The 26,972-nt window shown below is 39.8% G+C and overlaps 1 protein-coding gene across 1 annotated transcript in view; it reads left to right on the plus strand.

The window, feature by feature from the left end:
• Positions 1-368: 368 nt before the first annotated feature.
• LOC143997557 (fibrocystin-L-like) overlaps positions 369-26,972 on the plus strand; it is a 247,462-nt gene continuing 220,858 nt past the window's right edge. Inside the window, exons 1-6 of the mRNA XM_077493224.1 lie at positions 369-469; positions 3,926-4,006; positions 15,008-15,088; positions 19,649-19,793; positions 22,638-22,746; positions 25,505-25,562. Coding sequence (XP_077349350.1) covers positions 3,961-4,006; positions 15,008-15,088; positions 19,649-19,793; positions 22,638-22,746; positions 25,505-25,562 — 439 coding nt within the window. The 5' untranslated portion in view covers positions 369-469; positions 3,926-3,960. The remainder of the gene's footprint in view (positions 470-3,925; positions 4,007-15,007; positions 15,089-19,648; positions 19,794-22,637; positions 22,747-25,504; positions 25,563-26,972) is intronic.

The following is a 26,972-nucleotide window of genomic DNA, read 5'->3' on the forward strand; positions in this document are numbered from 1 at the left end:
TCAGGAAGGGGGTAAAACCTTTCCCGAGCTGAAGTGTTTTTTTAAAGAGTGATCCCTTAGCCTGCTGATACTCAACTTCTGGCGTGCAATTGCAGGGTTCCTCTGGATACAGCTGTGAACCTAAAATGGTAATACACCAAAATGACTCTGCACCAATCAACTCTGCAAGGTAAGTGAATATCCTACTAGAATACAAAACCAAATGTTTATTTCATCTGGAATCTAAAAAGTGAACTGTAAGTCTGAGATAGGCAGGTAGACGTCATCAGTGACACAATGACAATGACAAATTCCTCAAATGATGTGAAGCAGCCAGTGTATCTATTAGTTGCCACGGGGAGCAGTAGTATATATAAAGACAGATAAGTGTTGGAGAATAGCAGTGTGTGAGCAACTCAACTAAACGATCATCCAACCCAATAATTCCATCACTTTGAAGGACTGAATCCCACCAGATCTACACTGCCAGGTAACAGGATTATTACATGTACCAACATATATATTATATAACCAGCATAACACACACACACACACATATATATATATATATATATATATATATATATATATATATATATATATATATACTCAATGTTTTAAAGCAGTATTAAACCCGAAAGAAAACATTTATTATTTTGCAACTTACCAATTCTTAGATGTAATGGCTGCATTATTTTTCTTTATTTATTTTTATTTTTATATTTTCACCTGTAATCCAACCAATAAGTCTGATGTTTTTCAAAAGTACAAGCTTTTTCACAGATGAAGCAGTTAAAGGATTGAGACAAACCACTTACCACTGACAGGGGTGTTATCAATGGTCAGCTTTTATTTATTTCATTACAACTTTTATCCCAAAACAAACAAAGCTGTCGCTGCACTTGCTTATAAAGTGTTAACTGAAGTTTGGCTTCAATGCGTTAATGTATCTAATGCTGGCCATACACGTTTCGAATTTGCGAAATAATTTTCTTTCGAAAATTGTATCTAAGAATTTTCGTACGAATTTTGCACCATTAGCGGGCTGCAGCAACAGCCAATTTTCATGCGGAAATCAAATTTGAGTAATCGGACATTTTGGAAATTTTTTGAAAAACTAAAGTTTTCTAATCAATGATGGGAGAATCGTGCGAGAAATGTAATAAGAAAAAAAAATGCGCAAGTGCAGGGAAATAAAATTTACGGAGAGAAAAGAAGATTCCCGGCCACAGAAATTATTTTCTGTAGCAACATGAGGTGAAATTGAAGGCTTGGTCTGCCAAATTTCAAAAATCAATGGTGGCATCATCGGATCACAAAAAAAACGAACTTTCTGATTTTGAAAAGAAAATTTGTTCAAAATTCGACCGTGTATGGCCTGCTTTAGGGGGAGATTGACTAAAACTGGTGCACTCGGAATCTGGTGCAGCTGTGCATGGTAGCCAATCAGCTTATAACTTAAGCTTGTTCATATAAACTTTGGATATAAAACCTGGAAGCTGATCAGTTTCTTTGCAGAGCTGCACCAGATTTTGCATGCTTCAACGTTAGTAAATAAGCCTCTATATCTGCTAGTACATCTAACACTCCCTTCCTGTTCAGATTAACAATGTGGCTGGCCAAAGGTGTCGCCACAGGAGGAGTGTTACTTGCTAGATCACCAGGTGAAAACTAGAAAATTAATACAGTTACCACATTTAATGATTGGTAAACAGCAATATATTAAATTTTTGGTTTTGCGTTCAATACCACTTTTATTGACAAGTACTTGGTGACAGGGAGATTGATTTACTAAAGTCAAATATAAAGTGCACTGCAAGTGCATTTCCTCTAGATTTGAGTGGAAGCTCTGCTGACTTCTATCATCCAATTCTGTACAAGCAAATATACAAGCTATATATTGTAGCTTCTAAATATATATATATATATATATATATATATATTTATATATATTTAAATATATATATATATATATATATATATATATATATATATATTTATTTTTTTTTATTTTTTTTCCTCTTAGTAAATAAACCCATAAGTGGCATAAGTTTTCACTCTAAAAAATTGGGCTAAAAACAAATACTTTGGTTTATTATTTTTTATATATACATTAGGAGAAAATGTGTATATATACGTTTTTTGTTTTTGGAAGCTACAATATATAGCCTGTATATTTGCTTTTACATAATAAAAAAAAAAAAAACATATATATGTATATTTCAATTATGTATATATTGTTTTTTTTTTATAGCATGTAAGGGATATTCCTCTAATGTTTGACATTTTTTGATCTGACTAAAATGAAAATCAGTATTTTGTAATGAAGTAAGTAAAAATACATTTTCAGCTTTGCATACTCAAACAACATGCAACAAGGTGCAGCATATGAGTGTGTTATATGCAAAATAAACAACAATAGGAAAACTATAGTTTTTTAACTGTGTCATCTGTTTTTGCATAAAATATAAAACCTCTGAGAACAAACTCATCTGCACCAACACCACTATTTCGCTTCTTTCAGAGAGGTAAATATATTGTTGCTTCTGCTTAAACCTATTGCTGGTATGCTGGTAGGAATGTGTGCAGTTATATGCCTCTAGCTATGGGGTGGGACGGTAATTAAGCATGATATTTTATTTGGAGTAGAGGATGTTTGGTTGCAAAGGATTAGGGATTGAGAGTTTTTGAGAGTATTTACCATTTGCTAATTTACAAAAATGGCTTATCATTAAATTGTTTCATTATCCTATTTAGCTCTTAAGTAGCGGCAAAGTTACACTTTAAGCCTACCCAAATATTTCAGGTTTGGATATATTTAAGCGTGCCAAATCACACACTTAATTCCTCCTTTACTTAGGAGATTTGTACAGCGTCTCTCTCTGCCTGCGTTCCCAGAACCTCCCATCGGCTGGGATTATTATATGGCCAAAATAGTCTCTTATTTTTGGATTTAATTTCACATATTTTACAATAATCAGAATAAAGTAGAAGGAGCCTCTGGTGTGGTGCAAAAGTAGAGCCAGAAACTTCATCAGGGAGGTTTTGTTTCTGCAGAGGCTAAGTGACATGAAAAGGCAGTGGGTGAGCCACCTCCCTAACATCCACCCAAAACTCATTTTGGTTTTGGGTGGATGTCGATACAACCAACTCACTCATTGAATCTGAGCATGCGTGAGTTTTTGCGTGTTGGAATTTCATACACATGATCGGAATTTCCGATAGAAAGTTTTTCCGTCAGAAAAATTGAGAACATGCTCTCAGATTTTTGCTGGTGCGAATTCGGCCAGCTAAATTCCGATGGAGCATACACACGGTTGCATTTTCTGATGAAAAGCTCTCATCGGTCTTTTGCTGGCCGAAATTCAGATCGTGTGTACGTGGCATAAGACATGCTGCTAGGTGAATTGGCTCCTGTCTAAATTGGCCCTAGTATGTGTATGTATGAATGTGGGTTAGGGACATTAGATTACAAGCTCCTTGATTGCAGGGACCGATGACAATGTATATGTAAAGCGCTGCGTAAATTGACAGCGCTGAAATAAATAATAATAATAATAAATAATAGAACATGGCCGTCATGTTTAAATAGTGAGGTGCAGAATAGGGAGGTCAGTGCTAGACTTTGACTTTGTATTTCCTAAAATCAATATTTGAATACCTTGGGGTTCTAGAAGATACTGCAAACAAAAGGTAACATATAAGTATCTTCCAGCCTTTAAAAAAGCAGATTATGGATGATAAATGCAGTAATTATCTCTGCTGTACTCAGATGAGATATCTGTAAATTATATCCTGGTGCAGATGCTGGAGGAAAGGGCAGGGTGTTCTCAGTACAGAAGAGAGTGGAGCATGTAAGCAATTGTCATTTCTGTTGATGGACTATGACTGGATGAGTCAAAACCTGTATTTTAAACGGGATTTTTTTTTGGATTTACTTTTCTAGCCCGCGGCTGGAGGTGGGCACTGAGTGGCAGTACCATGCATCTGGTGATATCTCTTCTCCTACTCACAATCCACTATACACGTAAGTTTGCGAAATAATTATTTTCTGACATTCCATAATCAATATGGACAAAGTACTAAGAAAACATTTTTATATATGAATAATAATTTTGTTACAGTTATCATTTTGAATAACGTTACGTTAACGTTATGTTATACTATTATTATTTTCACTGCCCTGGCAAAGAAATTACTTACTAGTAAAATTATTCCTTAAAAGAGCTTCTGCGCATGGGCACCAAAAACACCAATGGACCTATTGAAATATCAGTGTATTAAGTGGGGTACACACTATAAGATAATTGGGCGAATGATCATCTAATTTTCCTTGTTGTTTCACAGCAAATTGGAGCCGATGAAGGACAATTTGTTTGAAAATTCTCATACGACAAAGGCTGTTTCTTTTTTGTTGTTTATTGTTTCTGGTCTTGCGCAGTGTCTCGTTTCAAATTTTTCTCGTAAGAAAACTGTACGAAAATGGTACACATTAAACGTACAAATGGTACAAATTAAAATCGCTTGTTCTGTTCCCACACAAGAAAAAATTAGGAGCCTGTCCCTTTTGGAAATTTTCCTTCAGAAGGCTGGAATCGGCTGTAGAAAGTTGTGTACGCACTATATGGAAATCATGCGAAAGTTCCTGGGATGAAAATGTTCGCCCAATTTTCATATAATGTGTACGAACCTTTGCTGATCAGTTTTTTGCTTGAAAATGCATGCAGGTATGCACATAAATTGCTCCTACCCCGATTAGTAGAGTGTAAGCCCTTGTACACACGGTCGGACATTCCAACAACAAAATCCGTCGGATTTTGTCAGACGGATTTTGTCTGAAACTTGTGTTGCATACACACGGTCGGACAAAAAAATCCGATTGTATGTAACGTGATGACATTATTTCATTACGAAAGGGCTACGTTCAGGCTAGTAGCCAATAGCTTTGGTCTAGGAATTTGATCTGAGCATGCGTGGCACTTTGTCCGATCAGAATTCTCTACACACAATCGGACAAAGTCCGATCGGATCATGTTGTCGGAAAGTTTTATAGCCCAGCTCTAAAACTTTGTCGGTCGGATATTCCGACGGAAACAGTCCGATGTAGCCCACACACAGTCGGATTATCCGACAACACGGTCCGATCGGACATTTTCCGTCGGAATGTCCGACCGTGTGTACAAGAGCTAAGAATTTTTACATGCATATACGAAATAGATAGATATTGGTACCATTATTAACCCATAGTATATAATATTATTCATTTTAATTATTATCACTGTTACAACTTGTACAACTAGTGAACTGTTTTTATTATTGTTATAATTGTTGTTTTATTAATTACAATTACCTTCATTTACTTTTTAAATATTTTAATTATGATTATTTCTTAAATTACATTATTCCGATTGAGAATATAATTAGTGAATACTTTCTTCGTCAGACCAGTGAACAGAAACATAAATATCAGTCAATCAGGTTTTGGTCACGGTAGTCACGTTATTTTACATTTTACAAAAAAGGCAAAATGCAGAAATGTGTAAATTGATTACTTATATATCCGCACTAAAATGCAGCACTTAGAAAACAATCTGATATTGTGTATTTTGGAGATATTACCCCACAGAGCCTGTTCAAGTTGATTGAATGAGATCCTTTCAAAACAAATTGTAGCGTATTTGAATGTGCATGGGTATGAAAGTTAGTTTAAAGCATATTGGAGCATATGTTATAGCATGAAGAAACCCTGAGCTGATTCAAATTTTTGGTGTCAGCACTAATCTGTTGAGTTAGCAAAAACCTATTTTTATTTATTCGGCATGTCATAGATGTCTTTGATTGCGCAGAAACAACGGTATCTTTGAACGATCCTCCGATATGCATTTAAACTATTTAAGAGTTAAGGCAGGTGATGTGATCTCCCTAATACAACTGAGGGGCAGTAAAAAGAGTAGTTAGTGCCGACTTCCAGAAGAGGTACTGAGTGAATAAAAAATTATTGAATTAAAACATTCTTGGGATTGCAGACAAAAAGGATTTTTCCATACATTTACAAAGGGCAAAGATAAATAGGCTGCCCACCTTACAAGGGAATTTTCACTTTGAACCACTTTAGCCATAGAAGACTTGGCTGCTGAATGATGAGGCCATTTTTTGCGATTCGGCACTGTGCCGCTTTAACTGACAATTGCGCGGTCGTACAACGCTTTACCCAAACAAAATTTACGTCCTTTTTTTTCCACAAATAGAGCTTTCTTTTGGTGGTATTTGATCACCTCTGCATTTTCTATTTTTTGCGCTATAAACAAAAAAAGAGTGATAATTTTGAAAAAACACAATATTTTATACTTTTTGCTATAATAAATATCCCCATTTTTTTAACCACTTCAATACGGGACATTTTCACCCCCTTCCTGCCCAAGCCAATTTTCAGTTTTCAGTGCTGTCACACTTTGAATGACAGTTGCGCGGTCGTGCTACATTGTACCCAAATGAAATATTTATAATTTTTTTCGCCCACAAAAAGAGCTTTCTTTTGGTGGTATTTGATCATCTCTGTGGTTCTTATTTTTTGCGCTATAAACAAAAGAAGAGCGACATGTTTAAAAAAAAAAAAAAAAACACAATATTTATTACTTTTTGCTATGATAACTATTCAAATTTTTAACAAAAATGCTTTTCCTCAGTTTAGGCCTATATGCATTCTTCTACTTATTTTTGGTAAAAATTTTTTGCAATAAGCGTATATTGATCGGTTTGCGCAAAAGTTATAGCGTCTACAAAATAGGGGATAGTTTTATAGCATTTTTATTATTATTATTTTTTTCTACTAGTAATGGTGGCGATCTGCGATTTTTATTGGGACTGCGACATTATGGCGGACACATCGAACACTTTTGACACATTTTTGGGACCATTGGCATTTATACAGTGATCAGTGCTATAAAAATACACTGATTACATTAAAAATGTCACTGGCAGAGAAGAGGTTAACAAAAGGGGCGATCAAGGGGTTAACTGTGTTCCCTGTGTGTGCTTCTAACTGTAGGGGGAGGGGACTGACTAGAGAGGATGACAGATCGTGGTTCCTAGCTATTAGGAACTGACGATCTGTCATTCCTCACAGAACAGGAATGTTTGTGTTTACACACACACATCCCTGCTCTGGCTCTCATGCCCACAATCGCTTGTGGCCATCGGTCATCGCGACCGTCGGCCACGAGCATCGGCACCCCCGCAGTGTGGCGTGAACCTACTATGTCGTGGGCCGACATACAGATTTGCGGGATCATGACGATCTCCCACAGTATAATGACGACGGCTGGTTGGTAAGCGGTTAAAGGGGATTTTCACGTGAATAAGGTAAAACTCTGCTGACTTCCATCATCCAATCATGTGAAAGCAAAACTACAATTTTTGTTTCCTTGCATGTGATTGGGTATTCTTGGCAAGGTGAATTTCCGCCCAAATAGACAGACAGCACTAAAAACATAAAAGGGGTATATATCCTTTCCCATTCTCTCCAAAATGTAAAACAAATGTTGGATTTAGATACGCTTTAACTTACATTCTGCTGCTCTGATTCCTGCGGCAGCCTTCTTAAAAAAGTCCTTCTAAGCATAGAGGAACAATAAAATGCTCAGTCTATGGACAACCCAGAGGCATAGCTTGAAGCTTGTGGGCCCCAATGCAAAAGATTTCCTGGGCCCCCCCACTATTACCCACCCATTCCACTGCATGCCAAGATACTCCAATTAGGCACCAAGATGCTCCCATTACGTGCCAAGATCCTCCAAGTGGCTAAAGAGTTATTTCAGAGATTTATGTACATATTGAGAAGGTAATTCAAAATATTTTGTAGAAACCATCCTAGTACTCACATGACCTTGTCCCCTTTCTCCTATCCTAGTAAAGACATGACCTTGTCTCTCTCCCCATCCTAGTAATGACATGACCTCCCCCCCTATCCTAGTACTGACATGTCCCCAGCCAATGAAAGCAGAGGAAGGGTGTGGACTGGGGAGAGCACAAACAACTGGAAGCCGATTACTGGATTATGGAACTTGGCTGGGGCACTGGGGGACACAAGGCAGATTTTAGCTGGACTCCAGCTCTGTGATTTTGTGGAGGAAATCAAATTTAATATGACAGCAGGGAGCAGAGCTGTTGGCTCCTGGAGCTAATGGCAGGGTCACAATTCTGACCCTTGAGACCCCTGATGCTACGCCCATGGGAAAACCACTGTTAGGTCTTAGTGCAGCCACATGGAGGGCAGAGGAATGTGTATAGAAGTGTGTGGGTACCAACAATCAGGGAGGCTGCACTGAGAATTGGGATGCTTGATAGAAGTGGGGAGGGTAAGTCAAGGCACTGGATACTACATGCTGAGGAGGTTATTTGGGGCTTTTGTTCTGAACACAGATCTACTCTAGGTAAAAGATTAGCTCTGTTATAAAGTAATGTTTAAGACACTATTAATAATATGAACCAATAGCTAGTACACCCTTACTTGGTTCTGCAGAATATTATATCGGTCTCTTCTACTCATGTCAGTGCTGATTATTGCACACTAGTGGTCCAGAAGAGGGCATGTGGCTGCATGGCCCGAAACATCACTGTTCTACACTGTGATGTGATCCTTTCATAAACCTTTTGGACCGAACTTCCTTGGTATGCTGGTGGTGATATATCTCTTGTTCTGTATCATTCCTGGTCGCTACAGCACCCACTTACTTTATGGCCATTTGCAGGAATGTGTGCATTGGGAATATTTCTTTGGGCATGTGGAAGATGTCTTCTCTCTGTCTTGGTCTAATTGTGTGCATATTGATGGGAGAAATTCCCACAGCAGGGTCCATTCCACATCACAAGTATCCCATTATACCACTATTTCCTATCCCACAAATGACACACTATGAAGAAGGAAATCAAGTGGAAAGAGTTAAATAACAATAGCTATATAGCTATTACATACAAGACATTAAAATAATTATTTTATTTTTCTCTAGCAAGTTGCAGATTTACAAGTGCAATGTACAAAGTGTCTAATATAGCCTAACCAAAAATGTACTAAAGGAATTTTTATATATTGTCTGTACTAACATTCATAAAACCTTATGTGTTTATTTATCACATTTTAAAAACCAAGTACATATACTATCAATTTGGTAAAAACATAAACAACACTATTTATCATACATATAATTACTTCTATAAAAATATTATCTCCCAAAGACCCAATACATAATAATATACATAATTGGATGCAACCTACATTTCCATTTTCTTGTCTAGGTAAGTATCATGATTTTATCTTCAATGTGTTTCTCGCGTAAACGCCTACTTCATCAGGAAATTTTGGGGGGTATCTCATGAACAACAGATACATATAAACATAAGTACCATATTTATTGGACGTATAAAGCCGCGTACACACGGGCGGACTGTATGGCCTACTTAGTCCGTCATACAATCCGACGGACAGTCCGTCATACTTTCGAATGAACGGACTTGACCACACACGGATGCACAAACAGTCCGTCGAAAGCTTGCGCGATGACGTGTACAGCACGTACGACGGGACTAGAAATAGGAAGTCCAATACACAGCAATGCACCCTTCCGCCGTGTAAATCCTTTCTGAGCATGCGCCATTCTTAGTCCGTCGAACTAGCCTACTGACGAGCGGATTGTCCGCTGAAACCAAAGTATGACGGGCAGTATTATGGAAATTCCGAAATACTTAGTTCGCCAGACTGCACGCTGAAAAAGTCCGCTGAAGCCCACACACGAGCGGACTGTCCGCTGAAATGTGTTTCGACGGACTAAGTAGGCCACACAGTCCGCCCGTGTGTACGCAGCATAACACACACAGGCGTATAACACGCACATTCATTTTAAGAGGGAAGTTTCAGGAAAAAATAAATAAACTTTAAATAAGGAACTTTGAAGCAAAGTAAGGGTCTGTGCCCATCTGCAGCCTCACCATTGCCATCAATGCAACCTGATCAATGCCCATCTTCAGCCTCACAAGTGCCATCAATGCAGCCTCATCAGTCCACATCAATGCAGCCTCACTATTGCCATCAATGCAGCAGCCTCACCATTGCTATCAGTTCAGCCTGATCGATGCCCATCTGCAGCCTAGAGGGGATAGGATGGGGGGCGGGATGAGTGCAGACAGATTACAATACAGTGAGAATATCCTATAATAGACAGAACAGTGGTCCAATGGTGGCACAGGAAACGGGACTTCCTATTACAGAGGCAGCCAAGTAAACAGGAGATTCTCACTTTATGTAATCTGATGGCGCTCGCCCCCCCCCCCCCTCTCCCCTCCGAGGCAGCTAAAATTGAAGTGCTGGCGCCTAACACGCACACACGCTATTTTCACCCGATTTTCATGGTGAAAAAGTGAGTGTTATATGCCAGTAAATATATACATGATTAAAAGCTAGATGGTATCCCTGGTGGAAATCAGTTTGCACTTTCCAGCATGGGACCACAGAAGAGGGACCTGGCCTGGCCAGAGGCTGAGGAGATGGGCAACTTTAGAGGACTATATATCGTGCTTTGGCCTGCTTTTCACCAGTAGAAGAACTGCCAACTGCCCAGACAGTCATGTATATATTTACTTATGATTATATTTATCTGCTCTTCATTAGATACTTACCTACCTCCCACTATTTCCCCAAAAAAACAGGCATTAACCAATGAAACACTTTGAATATAAAGTTCCAAATACCTACCTGGACAAGAAAATGGAAATGCATAAAAATTCTGTATTGGGGCCTTTGGGAGATAATATTTTATTATGAGTAATTATATGTATGATGAACATTGTTGTTTATGGTTTAAGCAAATCGATAGTAAATATACTTTTTAAGATTTAATATCTAATTATATGTTTTTATGAAAATTAGTACATATAGTACCTTGAAAGTCCTTTAGTTAATTTTTGGTTAGGTTATTATAGAGTTCTGTATCATTTGGAGAAATTGATATGAACTTACCTTTTTTCTTATCTTAAACAAAATTTACAAATTGTTTAAATAACACATAAGGTAAAAATAACATGAATGGTCTCCCATTGTGTTTTTATGTCTCTCGCTTGGCATTTAGTGTGAGAAATCTGTACGTAATGCCGGACCTTTACACTTTTGACATTGTTTAATAAACATAGACATACCTTCACGTAATCTGATGGTGGAAATGACACGCACCATGACTGCATGTCCTGCCACATCGAGTCTTGGACGTTTGTCAGTCCTAGATGTTTTGCTTTTAATATTTTAATGTCAGAAAGCCAGTCTGACTTGTTTCCCATGTTATTATAGGATTATATTCTCCTTATAGCACTGTACTGCCCTCATGGCATGTAGGTATATGTACAGTTGGGCAGCTATTTAACAACCGGAACGCTTCAATAAAGCAGAAGAAACTGGATCTTTATTTGCAACACATCCAAAACTGAGCATAAATACAAAAATAACCGTACAGAGGGCATTACAAGGAACAATCACAATCATAACATGCTAACAGAGGTCCAGGTTGGAAAGTACACACATGTTGCAGACTCCTAAGTGACCTAAACATTTGTAACATATAGCTGAATATATACAGATAATCCTGCTAACAGGCAGTGTAGTCACCTACAGACAAGTAATGTCTCAGACCTGAGTGTTAGGAAGAGGACCACTGAAGACATGGACATATGGAAGATGGAGTTAGGTTCTTCTCACTACTGGAGCTTCTTATACATTTCCTGCTGAAATAAAACCCACTATAAGGCCTCATGCACACGGGGTGTTAGAAAAAAAATTAGCTGCAAAGCCACTACCAACGCCAGGAAAAATTGGCTGTAAAAACGTGCTTTTAGTAGCTTTTTGCATTGGCGTTAATGCGCGTTTAGCCGTGCTAGGTTTTAGTAACGTTTCTCTACCTCTATTTTGAATAGAGGCATGAGAAATGCTTGACAAGGCTTAACGTGGCTGTATGCACATTTAGCAGCTTTTACCAGCGTCAGGCATTTTTACAGCTCTAACGCCGGTCATCAGAATGCTCTGGTCATGGGGTTTTTTTTTGGAGCTTAAAAACGCCTAGGCTACTTACAGCTCCTAAAAGCCTGTTTGTGCATGAAGCCATAGAATAACATGGCGAGGCGTGTTTAAGATGCAAAAAAAAACCCTGACGCTCCTGAAAGCGGCTGTAAAGGCACCCCATGTTCATGAGGCCTAACTATTGAAGTGTTACTAAACTCACAACTTTAAAATCAGACTGTATATGCAGTAAGGCTGGGTTCACACCACAGCACAGAGCGGCTCACAGCAGGGGTCCTGTGTGTCCCCGTTCACCATTTCATGTCTGATTTCAGTCCAAATTATTGTCTGAATTCGGGCCTGAAATGGAACAGAAGACGCACAGGACTCCCGTGCAATTCCCGTGCACCGGAGCTGCTCCGGAGATGTGTGAACTGGCTCCATAGCGAGCCGGTCACAATCTCCGGACATGCAAATTGGATGGGGGGAAACCAGCATGAAATTTACACTAGTGTGAACCCATCCTAAGGGGTTAATCCTCCATACTGTGTAAAAAGACTGTTTGATACCGTCTTATCTGATCCTCCTCTTCTTCTACTGTCTACAACTCATCTCCTGATAGAACAGAGCCTTGGGGACACTCTACACATGCTCAGTTCAGTGTGTATTGCTAGAGAGTTTTTTTTTTTGGGAGGGTGCATATGATCAGTACAGGGCCAATCAGCACTGTCCAGACAGAGGGTCGGGGGTCACGCAGCCTCATAGGACAGTCAGAGTAGAATGAAAACTCCTCCTACAAGCTTTAACCAGTGCTCAGCCAGACACTGATAGAAGTCACAAGACTGCTATATACTGCAGATGAGAAAAAGTATTTAGAAGTTTATTGCATTTTAATTGCATTACATTTTTATTGCATTTTCATGTCCTGTGTACTGTGGGAGACCAGATAGAATAAATGCAGGCTCCTGAGTTTAGTAACACTTTAACTAGTGACGGACCGGGAAAGTCCCTGTCATTGTACGTGCACATACGCAGCGATTTGTGGGCGTGCGCATGCCCATTCACCAGTGGGGGAGCCAACCAGCGGGTCCAGCAGACTCAATGTCTGCCGGCAGTCCGCGATCACTCCAGAGACAGGCAGAATGGGGATCTTTCAGCGTAATTAGGAACAGCAATCTTTCTCCTCTTCCAGTCAGCCCAGCTCCCACACAGTTAGCAGCTAGCAACCAGGGAACAAACTTAACTCCTTGATCGCCCCTTAGCGTTAACCCCTTCCCTGCCAGTGACATTTATACAGTAATCAGTGGCTATTTTTAGCTCTGATCGCTTTATAAATGTCAATGATCCCAAAAAAGTGTCCCATCTGTCCATGCAATTTCACAGTGCCGCTAAAAATCACAGATCACCGCCATTACTAATAAAAAAAATAATAATTAAAAATGTCAAAAATCTATCCCCTTTTTGTAAACGCTATAACTTTTGCTTATTACGTTTTTTTTTACCAAAAATATGTAGAACAACACATATTGGCCCAAACTGAGGAAGAATTTTTTTTTTTTTACATTTTTTTTTGGAGGGTATTTATTATAGCAAAAAGTAAAAAATATTGTTTTCTTTTCTAAATTGTCGCTCTTTTTTTGTTTATAGCGCACAAAATTCAAGCCGCACAGGTGATCAAACACCACCAAAAGAAAGCTCTATTTGTGGGAGAAAAAAAATTTGTTTGGGTACATCATCGCTCAATCGCTCAATTGTCAGTTAAAGCGACACAGTGCCGTATCGCAAAAAATTTCCTGGTCATTAAGGGGGCAAATCTTTCTGGTCCTTAAGCAGGCATGTACTGGCCATCGGGACTACCGGGAGTTTCCCAGTGGGCCGATGGCTCAGTGGGCCACTCTGATGTAAGGGGGCTGGTGATAGGACACTCTGATGTAAGGGGGCTGCTGATGGGACACTCTGATGTAAGGGGGTGCTGATGGGACACTCTGATGTAAGGGGGTGCTGATGGGACACTCTGATGTAAGGGGGTGCTGATGGGACACTCTGATGTAAGGGGGCTGCTCATGGGACACTCAGATGTAAGTGGGTGCTGATGGGACACTCTGATTTAAGGGGGTGCTGATGGGACACTCTGATTTAAGGGGGCTGGGAATGGGACACTCTGATGTAAGGGGGTGCTGATGGGACACTCTGTTGTAAGGGGGCTGGTGATGGGACACTCTGATGTAAGCGGGTGCTGATGGGACACTCAAAATTAGACTTGTGCACAACGGAAAATTTTGTTTAGTTTCAGTTCGTTGTCATTCGTAAAATACATAATTTCGTTCTGTTATATTCGTTATGTTATGTTAATACGTTTTCGGATAATTTGTTATTATTTGTAGAGTGTCGAATTCATTTGTTCGTATTCGTTGAAATTCGCTATTTATGTATGTATAGACATTCGTGATAATGATTTCTAGTTTGGAAAGTCTTTTGTTTATTGAATCTTTTAACACACACAATGACAACGTCTCTTCTCCTCGGCTCAAATACAATACAACACCCTTCTCACTCAGTTCTCAGGAATGCACTTTGCCAGTAATCCATACTCCGGCACAAAATTAATTAGCTGATTGGACTATAAGAGCTGACCTTTTGTTTCATTAGATTTTTAAAGAATTACCGAATTCATTCAAATTCATTCGTTATATTTCTTTCGTATTCGTTGTTATTCGTTATTTATTTATTCGGACATTCGGATGCATCCGAATGTCCGAAAGATGCAAAACTCGGCCGAATTTCGATTCGTTACGAAACGAATTGCACAAGCCTACTCAAAATGTAAGTGGGCCGGTCTGGATAAAGTCCAGGGCCAAATTTCTGTCCTAGTCCAGCCCTGCCCTTAAGTGGTTAATTGTGGCAGCCATCAATTCAATACTTACATACAGCTACATATTAACTTACAGAAAAGCAAGCTCTGTAAACATGTTACCTTCTCTTCCTTTACAGATGGAAAACTGATGGTCTCTGAAATCTTACCAATATATGGCAGTGTGAATGGAGCAACAAGGCTTACCATCAAGGGGCAAGGTAAGTACGGGGGGGAAGGATCTTTGCTTATCTGTTGACTGTTGCAATAGTGAATAAAGCAATAAAAAAACTGATATTGTTGACTAACAACACTCTGTGATGCTAAAGGGGTTCCCACTTGACCCCTTACTAGGCCACATGTGTCATTTATATAATTATTATTTTTTTATTATTATTTTATTTTATTTTGATAAAGCAACACCTTATAAGGAAGGTTTTTTTTTACTTTAGTATTAAAGTAATTACTTCATGAGAACTGATGTGGGATGAGGAATCCCAGCGCACACTTTCCAAAGTGAACCAAGACGAATCCACTCATCCCACCTAGCAGATTATGAGTCATTGCTAAAATCTTTAACATAAGATACAAGTATAAAAGTATGAGCCACTCTTTACTAACTACTAGGCCTAAAGCTGGCTACACAGGAATGTGCTTCCTCTGGACCAGAAGTACACCATTCAACCACCAAGATTGCCTTGCACTATTCCAAAAGTGACAGGTGCACTTTAAACCTAGTTATGAACATAGGACATTGTCCATCACACTTTTTAAATGGTCTTTCTAATGAATATTCTTTGTTATAAAAAAATCTTCCTACAAAAAGTGAAATATCAAAAGACAAATTTGAAAGAATTAAAGTGAAACTTTAGTAAGAAGGTTAAAGCGGAGGTCCACCCTAAAATGGACCTCCGCTCATCGGAATCCCCCCCCCTCCGGCGCCACAATCGGCACCTTTCAGGGGGGAGGGGGGTGCAGTTACCTGGATAATCCAGGTAACTGCACCCACTTCCGGGCTAGCTCTCTGCGGAACGGGCGTAGGTTACGCCCCCGTTCCGCAAGCGCCCGCCCCCTTCAGCAAGTGCCCCGCTGCCTGCTGGGAAACACACAGCTCCCAGAGGCAGCGGGGACCGTCCGGATTGCGCCGCGCGGCTCGCGCATGCGCAGTAGGGAACCGGGAAATGAAGCCGAAAGGCTCCATTTCCTGATTCCCATACCCAAGATGGCGGCGGGACCCGGCAGCCGAGCGAGCGATCGGCTTCGGGTGCCGACATCGCGGGCGCGCTGGACAGGTAAGTGTCACTATTTAAAAGTCAGCAGCTGCAGTATTTGTAGCTGCTGGCTTTTAAAAAAAAAAAAAAACGCGGAGTCCCGGTGGACTCCCGCTTTAAGTCCTGCTAGATCAGTTCAGGGTGGCCTCTCCTTTTGTGTGTATAGCTATGTAAACCATTAAAAAAAGTGCCTATACTGTTTAAAATTCAGTAATAGGCTAATAGGCTGTCTCAACCTGCTCAGCATATGTTCAGTTGCTCACCATTTTTAGGCACTGTGACAAATTTGTAGAGGCTGAAAGCCTAAAGATTTACCGCTATTCAGTGGCACTGAGCTTCAGAGAAATGGCAGCCGCCAGCAAGAAGAAACAGTAGAAATGCTGGAGACAATTTACAGCACACACTTATTTTGGTAGCATAATTACTAATGTGGAATGCATGTTTCTTGCTAAGGAATATTATTTTTAAGTTGTTATGGGTAAAGTTCAGCTTTAAAATGGACAAGTAGGCATGCCAGTGGTGACCAGCTATAATACTCCAGAGTTTGACAGCATAAAGTGGTTTATCTGTGAATTACCTACTGTAAGTGAAGTTATATGCTCATATATGAATAGCCCTAACTGTACTTCCACAAAAGATGAAAAGTCACTTTTTTTGTTAGGGATGAGCGAAATGGTATGATCCACAATTTACACTGATATTAGTACCTTCCAAAATAACTCTTTAGAAAGCAAATTTAAGCAAAGGGTAAAATGAAAGAGAAATCACAAACCAAAACTTTTATTCACTTTTAAGATGGGCACAGTAAAGGGCTATAACTAGGGTTACATTCACTGTAATGTCACTCATGGGTTAGCACTAATGGCATCTGTTTTAGAGGGATAAGGATGTTTAAAAAAAAAATGTAGCAAAACAAGCAAACAGTGTGACCAGGCAGTGGAGAAAGTGAAAAGAATCTAGGATGCATCACTAGAGGGATCACCAGCAGGAGGAAGGAGGGTCTGATTCCTCTATATAGATCTTTAGTGAAACCTCATTTAGAATACTGTGTCCAGTTCTGCAGACCTCACTTACACAAAGATATTGATAAGATAGAATGAGTCAAGGGATGGGTAACAAAATTGGTGAAAGGTGAAAACATATCTAGAGTGACTTCAGGAACTTAAAGAGGGATTCCACCAAAAAAAAAAAATATTAAAAGCCAGCAGCTATAAATACTACAGCTGCTGACTTTTAATAAATGGACACTCACCTGTCCCGGGTTCCAGCGATGCCGGCAGCCGAGGCCGATCGATCGCTCAGCTCTCGGCTGCTGCCGCTACCATTCTAGGTGAGGGAATCAGGAAGTGAAGCGAATCGGCTTCACTTCCCGGTTCCCTACTGCGCATGCGCGAGTCGCGTCGCGCAATAGGAAATCTCCGCGCTGTCACTGGGACCCGTGTGTGTCCCAGCAGACAGCGCGGCAGGGCAGGAAATGGCGTAGACTCCCACGGGAGTCTATGCCCGGAAGTGGGTGTAAATACCTGTCTTTGACAGGTATCTCCACCCCCCTCCCCCCTGAAAGGTGTCAATTGTGACACCGGAGGGGGGGAGGGATCCGATCAGCGGAGGTTCCACTTTAGGGTGGAATCCCGCATTAATATGTACAGTCTTGAGGAAATAAGTTAAAGAGGAGACATAAATGAAACTTTTAAATATCAAGGTGGTGGATAAGGTTCAGGAAAACAGTTTTTTCACTATGAAACCAAAATCAAGAACACGGGGACATGACCTCAAACTAACTGGAGCAAAGTTCAAAACTTTGGAATAAGTTTCCAGCAGAGGTAGTGAGACAGTCAACAGAAAATGGCTTGAAATATCCTTGGGACAAACATAGATCTATACTCAGACAAAAAATTTACAAAAAAACCCCCAAACAATCAAAAACAAAGAAATTGGCAGACTTGACGGCAGGGGCGTTACTAGGTCTACAAAAGTTAGGGCCCACAGCGAAGTAAAGAAAGTCATACGCCTGGGCGAGCATACACATGTATATAATATACGTGTGTGTATGTGTGTGTGTGTGTGTGTGTATGTGTATATATATATATATATATATATATATATATATATATATATATATATATATGTCATAAAGCGTAAACCACATACTTAATTTTTAAAATAATTTGACTGTCAGTGCTAGAGAAATAATTCTTGATGGTTCTACATGGTTCAGACACAGCTGTAATGATTCTGGTACCAAACATTGAAACAATGTGTAAATAGTTTTAAATTTACTAAAATAACCCATCCAGAAAAGTGGCTTAAGGCTTTTGGGACAATTACCCTTTAAAGGATAAGTTCATCTTTTAACAAAAAATAACAAATACAGATTTTTGTTGCAGGTAAGAAAATACATTTACTTTTTTTTGTTTTAGGAGCCTGAAAAGCATTGCACCAGCGATCAGCAGTTCACTGATACCATGCAGATCTCCTGCATAATATCACTGTAAGCTATCTGCCCATACATTGTATTGGCAGGCAGTTTTACAGTTGAACTAACACAGCATTCAACAGCATCCTGTTAGTTCATTTAGAACTACAAGCCAACATCCGCAAAAGCTGCAGGTACTTGTAGTTAATTCATTCACAGGGATCTGTGAATCAATGACGTAGCCAAGTGGGCGGCTCTCTTCGAATTGTGGCAGCGAGTAAAAAAGTGGGGTAAAATGTGTAAGAATGAGGTGGGGAGGAGGAAGGAGAGAGGACCTTCCTGAAATGAGTAAAGTTCCACATTAATGTCTATTGACTGGGTGTAGGTGCACTTAAAAACAGGCTTTCATTTTTAGCCCTGCCATTTCATCATGGCATTTATGCAAAAGTCTTTTGTTCTTTTTGGAGAGAGCTATTTTCAAATATTTCCAGTGACCATTGCCTGTACTTTCCAGACCTGTACTGTGTGCCCTGGTCCTGTCACTCTTGTGCCACTTCCTATAATATACTGATAAGGCTGGCCATAGATGATCCTCAATCAGCACAGTCAATATTGATGGGGGAATCTCACCTGCAGAGCTATTGTGTTATCTCGGCGGTGGTGGGGGAGTGGGGTGTCCCAAGGGACTGTCCCTGCCAGGAGAACAGAATGATTATTGCTAGGCGCTATAGCCACTGGCAACAATCGCATGTCAAAATCTGACATGCTGGTTGTACCAAAGTCAATCAATGGATCAGCTTGAGTATAATCAGCATGACCATAGATGGTTCGAATCTCGACCAGTCCCTGCTGAACCATCCGAGATTTGAACCATCCATAGCCTGCTTAAGATGAGTCACAGAGGCTTAATTGCACACATTTCTCAGGGAGTATAACCTAAAATTATCTATCAAGAATACATTTTAATAAATAAATAAATTTCACGCTGCATTAATATTACTGTTTCTAAATGAACTATCGGGCTTGATGTGTAATTGGTAAAATTGAAATAATCCAAATGTACATGTTTTTTGTATTTTTTATTCATACTCCAGGCTTTGCAGAAGCCAACCAGTTTGATTATGGAAATGGGAATACTAACCTGGGGAACAGTGTCCAGCTTGTGTCCTCCACCCGTTCATTCTCCTGTGATGTGGAGAAAGATGCCAGTCATGCAACACAAATAACCTGTTACACCAGGTATTTTCCCCTCTATATGCACTACAAACAATATAGACATAAAAAATGCAGTCAAGCATTTCAGATAACCTAGGTAGAGTGGAGAAAGGTTAACACCTCATCATGTGTCCTACTGGAAAGAATATATATATATATATATATATATATACACACATACAGTTGTGCTCAAACGTTTGCATACCCTGATAGAAATCGTGGCATTGGCACTGATATTAAAAATATCAGAAAAATGCCAAAAAAAATGTCTTTTAATTAAGGATACAAAGAGAAACACCCTCTAGAGGTGGGACTATAAGAAAAGATTAAAACTTTGTAGGACATACAAAAAAGATCATACAAATTTACATGTAATATTACAAAATCACTATAGGAAAAGAAATGACAACTAGCGTGTTTCGAGAATTCTTCTTCAGAAGTGTCAAACACGATGATGCAGATAATTTTTCTGAAACGTAAGTGTAGACTTAAATATACATGGCTAATATTAAACAAACAAATATAATAGAAAAATTATACTGTACTAGCCAAGTCACAGAGATTACATCACATAGGTATGCCACTATGTTTTAAAACCAAAAGGACAGGGGCCAAGAGCTTGCACTGATGTTAGCACTCCACTGCACGCCCACCGCTAGGTTGTAAGAAGCCCAACCCAGGTAACGCACTACAAAAAATTCCCTAGCAGTGGCTAGACAACAGTCAACACACTATAAAAAGATAGCTACTCCACAGACTTCTATAACTCGACCAATCACAAAATTTTATAACCAACACAGTTAATTACAGAAGATTATTCAAATACATTGGCATCTGCTCACTATTGATCCCACTGTAAGATCTTTTGCTTCCAGTGCACAAGCTATTACTTTCACATGCAAAATCCTTGCTGGATCATTTTGTACATAGTGAATATTGTCAGGAGGACCAAAGGGACCTTTGCAAGTATCTAGGCATCTTTACTTGCGGAGGATGTACACAACCCATAATTCTACATTACCCAATGGCACTAAATTTAAACCTAAACATTATGCAAATTGTAGGACTAGAGGGGCAATCTACATGCTCATTTGTGACTGCAATTGCTTTTACATTGACAAAACAATACAGGAATATAGGCAGAGGGCATAACGCAATATTCTTAGTATGAAAACTGCTAATAGTGAACTCCCTCTTGAGAGAGATGTCATCTCCCTACATGGTGGAATTTTTCCCAAGATCCGTTTTTTTTTTTAACCTGGACAGGATCCACCCCAATTTTTGAGGAGGAGACTGGAATAAAAAAAACTCTTGCAGAGTGAATTACGATTGATTTTCAAATTAAAAGCTACCACCTTCCCAAGGTTATATTAAAATATTTAATATAAACCATTCTTGGAAGGTTTTGTATCAGGTGGATGGGAGAAATAGGGACATCTAGTGGTTCTATATAGTCTCCTTGCTCTCTCCTTTCCCTTTTTTTCTTTTCTTTTTTTTGTCTTTGGTTTGTCTTTCCCTGTCCCTCTGCAGGGTTAACTATGATGTTTAGTAGCTAGGATTATATTAAGATGTATGTTTCTTTTGTTTGCGATATTGATGTACTGATAAACAGACTAACGTAGTGTTTTGGTCCTCTGTGTCCTAGGGAAAAATATTTGCATATGCCACTTTGCCTTTTAATATATGTGGCCCTCACTGGCACTTTATCCTGCTGTCTGACAATTGCAGGGCTTGCTGCCCAGCCTTGGGCTTTTTTCACTCTGTCTGTCACCCAGGCCACCCCTCCTTTGTGTGGCCATTTTTATGCCCATTTTCTGGTATGTTCCATGTATGATCTTTTTTGGATGTCCTACAAGTTTTTAATATTTTTGTATTAATAAATGATATTTTTATTCAATTGACGTCTTTTCAGTGCCTATATAGTCCCACCTCCAGAGGGTGTTTCTCTTCGTATCCTTAAATAAAACAGTTTAACAGGAATGATGGCACTGTACCCACTATAGCCAGATCTACTTCTTAATTTTATTTAAAGATAGTGATCATATGCAGCCATTTATTATCACATAGCTGTTTGGCTCCTTTTTAAATCATAATGATATCAGAAATCACCCAAATGGCCCTGATCAAAAGTGTACATAAGATAAATAAACAACAGGCGGCGCACTGGCCTAGTGCATTATTTCACAACATTTATTAGAGTAAAAACAACATAAAATGTACTCACAACTGCAAAAATCAAAACGCTCATTGAGCTAATCCTCCATAGCCTAATAGTCACCAACTCAGCAGGCTTCACGGAACCTGGGGGACCTCTCTAGGAGCCAAATTCTGATGCGTTTTCAAAGGCTATACCTTCTTTGTCAGAGCTGGGACTTTACAGCACAACAATGATCCTAAGCATAAGGCAAAGTTGACCCTCCAGTGGTTACAGCAGAAAATGGGGAAGGTTCTGGAGTGGCTATCACGGTTTCCTGACCTTAATATCATTGAGCCACCCTGGGGAGAACTCAAACCTGCGGTTTATGGAAGACGACCAAAGACTTTGCATGACCTGGAGGCATTTTGCCAAGACAAATGAGCAGCTATACCACCTGCAAGAATTAGGGGCCTCTTCATCTTTTTTTAAAATCTCTTTCTGAATGGTGAGGATCCTGAATAAACTGATTTATTTTCAGAATATTACAATAGCATTTAGAATGACTTTTTTTAAGTGCGCTGTTATCTTAACAAAAAATCATGGGCGAGAACATGGAGCATTGAGCATACATATTTACATATTAAAGCTGTGCACATCAAAATTTGTCTCGTTCAACCAATGGTCACACTTTTGCCAGTTAATATTTATGAGTGTTATTTTCTCCTATACAGGCCTATGCCAGCAGATTACTACATGGTGAGAGTGAGCGTGGATGGAGTACTCGTTGACCCCAGCAACATTTGCTATGGTTACTATCAGTATTGGTGGTGTATGTTCCGGGTATGTGGACAACAATGTTATCTATGCTTTGTGATTTGCTGAAACTGGTTCATGTATCAGTGCCCTTCTTCCTGCAGCCATTGTATGTAAAATGGTCATCATAGAGTGCACTAAACGTATAGATGAGAGAGGAATACTTTTCATTCTTACTAATATTCAGTCTTCTTTTATTAATTTTATGCTGATAATAGGTGGAAGCATAAGTGTATGTCTATCACTATGGCATTTTTTGCAGTCATTGCCCTAGACCAGGAGTCGCCAAACTTTCTAAACAAAGGGGCAGTTTGCTTTCATTCTGATTTTAGGGGGACCAGAATTGTCCTGGCATCAGTGGGAGTAAAAAATGCATCTTTGGTAAAGGGGGAGAAATAGTGCCCCATGTTGATGTTAGTAGCAGGAATTATGCCCCATTGTTGATGTCAGTGGTAGAAATAGTGTCTTACATCAGTGAGAGGAAAGGTGCCCCAAAAGCCAGATAAAGGCAAGCAAATGGCCACATCCAGCCCCCGAGCCGCAGTTTGGAGACCACTGCCCTAGACAGAGGGCAGTATTGTAAGAAGAGGGAATGAAAATAGAAGGAAGTTTCAATTTGTTGGTATGTCTTCCCCTGCTGCAAGGTGGAGGTACATTCCTTGGCACTGAGGAACATTTGGGTGACACTTCATTTTGGTTCCAACTCATGATCAGGTTCTAATTCTTCCTTTATACTGTAGCCCATCCTCCTGTCTTTATGCTGTTACAGTGGGTGTCACTTGTTGATGTAAAATCAACAGATAATACCTGCGCCAGAACAAAAGATCTGTTGCACCTTTCCAAGGGTGATTTGCGAGAGCAGAGACACTTTTCTCACCTTCTCCAGTCTTTCTAATTGCTTTGGTTACCATTGCAATCTACAAAGGCAAAAGATAACATGTTTTATGGTGAACTGTCCTTATATAATAAAGTACGGTCACGCAGACATCTTATCAAGAAATAAGGTCATGATCTGCTCATCTTTATTTGGACCGACCTTCCCAATTAGTTCACCAAACAAATGTGGCTTAAAGGGGGTAATCTACTACGTCTCAAAGATTTGTCCATGTGTTGAAAATCCCCTGCTTGCAATAAAAAGTTTTTCAGATGCTAGATAATACATAGTATTATAAAAATGTCATTAATCATTCTAAGGCCAACCTTTCATAATCTGTCAAATAACTTGCATCTATCTGTTGGTTGAATCCCCCATTTTGCATGCACTTCTAGCACAGTGCACGGTTAACCTTATGGTAACCATAGACATTGAAGCAAAGTTGACTGTGAAGGTCTCATCTGGCCACCCAGAGGTATGTCTGTCAATGAGCATTCCTCTAAGTTGAAGAGAAAGTAGGTGGAAGAAAAGCAAGGAGGCATAGATAAACAGCGTTTGGTGCTCAGTCATGTTAGAAGGGGAAGGGCCATTCCCAATCTGTTCCCACAAAGTTGGGAGCATGAAATTGTCCAAAATGTCTTGGTATGCTGACACCTTAAGAGTTCCCTTTACTAGCCAAGCCCAATCCCTGAAAAACAATCCCACACCATAATCACCAAATTATTTGGACCAGCGCACAAAGCAAGGTCCATAAAGACATGGATGAGTGAGTTTTGGGTGGGATAACTTGACTGGGCTTCACATATGAGATATTATTGACATATTGGATTGAGTCCTGACCTCAATCCAATAGAACACCTTTGGGATGAATTAGAGTGGAGACTGCAAGCCAGGCCTTCTCGTCCACATCAGTGCCTGACCTCACAAATGCGCTACTGAAAGAATGGTCAAACATTCCCATATACATACTCATAAACCCTGTGGATAGACTTCCTAGAATATTTGAAGCTGTTATAGCTGCAAAGGGTGGGCCAACTTGATATTGAGCCCTGCAGACTAAGAATGGGTTGCCATTAAATTTCATGTGCATGTAAATGCAGGCATCTCAATACTTTTGGCAATATAATGTATATAGCCAAGGGAAATACTAGTAAAGGTGAATGCAGACTGGCTGAACTAGAAACTTCATGAGAACCTGTCTCTGTGTTTGCTTGTGTTCCAGATATATTCAGCCATCTCAAAACAAAACAAAAATAGTTTGCAGGTTCCTCTGCTCATTGGCAGAAGAGCTGAAGATACAAGACACTGTCTGTACTTTTAATGTTTAAAGTGATCTCTGTAAAGTCATCCATGACTGTGTTTTTTTCTCCATCCTTTAAGTTGCGTCCTTTGTTGTCTTTGCTGTTGTTTTCTTTATCTGAACTTATCTTTAGAATTTTTAGCTCTCTTTTGTGTTGAATCAATAAAACAGTCTAGACAATTTTGTGAGTTACCTGTTGTGACTTTGCCACTATGATCAATCTACTGGCTTCTTGGATATTTCAGTGGATCCTTTCTTCTTGTGTGCCATATGTGTCAGAGCACAGTGGGCCCACCCTTTCCTTGGGGCCCATGTGCCCAACACACATTGCATGGAGGATATGCCACTGGGTTCAGGCTAATTGGTTTCAAAGTCACCTCTTCTCTAATCACTGCTTGCAAGCTGTAGTATAGTGTATTCCTTCAAGCTGGGGTTGGAAACCTAATTACATTACAGGTTTGTGTTCCTGATTATTTTTTACTATGTGAGCTCAGGAATCAGTTATATGTTGTGATTGTCTTGCCACAGTAATGCTTCTTCTTAAGATTTATTTTGTATTTTATTTTGTATTTTTAAGAGCAACTCTTAATACGTTCTCTTTTCATTTTTAGACTCATATGGACTTTACCCCTGTTATAAGTAGCATATCCCCTTTAAGTGGACCACCAGGTTTGTAATATAATGTTAAAATTAGATTTTATATAACCATCTAATAAATACAGTTGTAGTCATTTTCAAGGAGATAGGTATATCTTACAGAGATCCAAATTTAAAATTTTAGGCTCACGGCTCTGCTGCAATCTCCCTATGGAGACCTGTGACATTTTAACACACCTGTCAGCAATTAAATATAAGAATAAAAGAGGGCGACTCTAAGTGCAGTAACATTCGGTTTATTAAAAAGAACAACGGTTAAAAACACCTACAGATTAGTGATAGTCAGTCTTATCAAGCTCATAGTTTCCACTAGATGCCAAAGCAAATTCAGCGCTCACAGTTACCATCCACATATGCCAGCCAGCAGCTTAGGGAAGGATGAAGTGGTTGGGCAAAATGGCCACAGTGCTACCGGAACCAACATGGAATACACACACTGAAAGTGATGTCAGAGGGGGGCGCGTTTCAGAGTATGAGCCCTGTTGAACAGCTGAGCTGGGGCTCACTCAGGGGGTCTCTGCACCGGGGGGGGGGGGCTCCTCTGATCTCCTTGCCTGCCTGGCTGCTGAGTCTCTATCATAAATAGAGGTATTGTCACAAGAAGAAGAATATAAGGGAAATCTTCAAAGAGGGCCCTGGTGGTTACCAGGGATTACTTCACTTTGGAGAGATTTTCTCTCACTTCCTGTTTTGGCTGTGGGACAGAAAGTGAGGGTAAATCTCCCCAATGGGGTACAGATGGGAAAAAAACTCACATGGATTCTAACCCCCTCTTACTCTGTTCAAAATGAAAAAAAAAATGCTTTTGAGCAGAGCACTCTTCAATACATCAAAAATAGTAAAAATTTGATATCCGATCTGAGGTCATCAACAAGGTAATCCAAACTAGCAGACAGAGCAAACAAAGGGGGAGCTTGGAGCAGGTCTTAAACACACTATTGCAAGCATGAGACTGCAGGCTAGGCTGGCCTAAATCAAGTTTGGTCTCCATCCAGAGACTAGCTACATAAATCACCTTGCAGGTGAACAAGCAGACATGGTAAATGCATCACATTCAAAACCAGAATGCTAGAATGAGATGACATCTGTGATGAAGCATGAGCGCTACACATTCCTGACATATACATGAAGGTAAAAAACCTTCTGTGTGCAGCTGCCCTCAGCCCCCTCCTCCTTATACTTACCTAAGCCTGATCTTGATCCAGTGATGTGCATGAGAGCAGTGGCTCTCCCGTCTCTCTCCATCATAGGCTCATGGAAAGCAGCATGAGCCATTGGCTCTCTCTGATGTCAATCACAGCCAGTGAGGAGGGAACGGGGGTGGGGCTGAGCCACACTCTGTGTGTCTATGGACACACATAGCGGGGCTTGGGAGTGAGCATGCACTCAGCAGGGAGGAGGAGCACCAGCGAGGGACCTGAG

This window comes from Lithobates pipiens, unplaced genomic scaffold (genome assembly GCF_037356315.1).
Source record: "Lithobates pipiens isolate NorthernLeopardFrog02 unplaced genomic scaffold, aLitPip1_a1.2 Scaffold_19, whole genome shotgun sequence".
Classification (NCBI taxonomy): domain Eukaryota; kingdom Metazoa; phylum Chordata; class Amphibia; order Anura; family Ranidae; genus Lithobates; species Lithobates pipiens.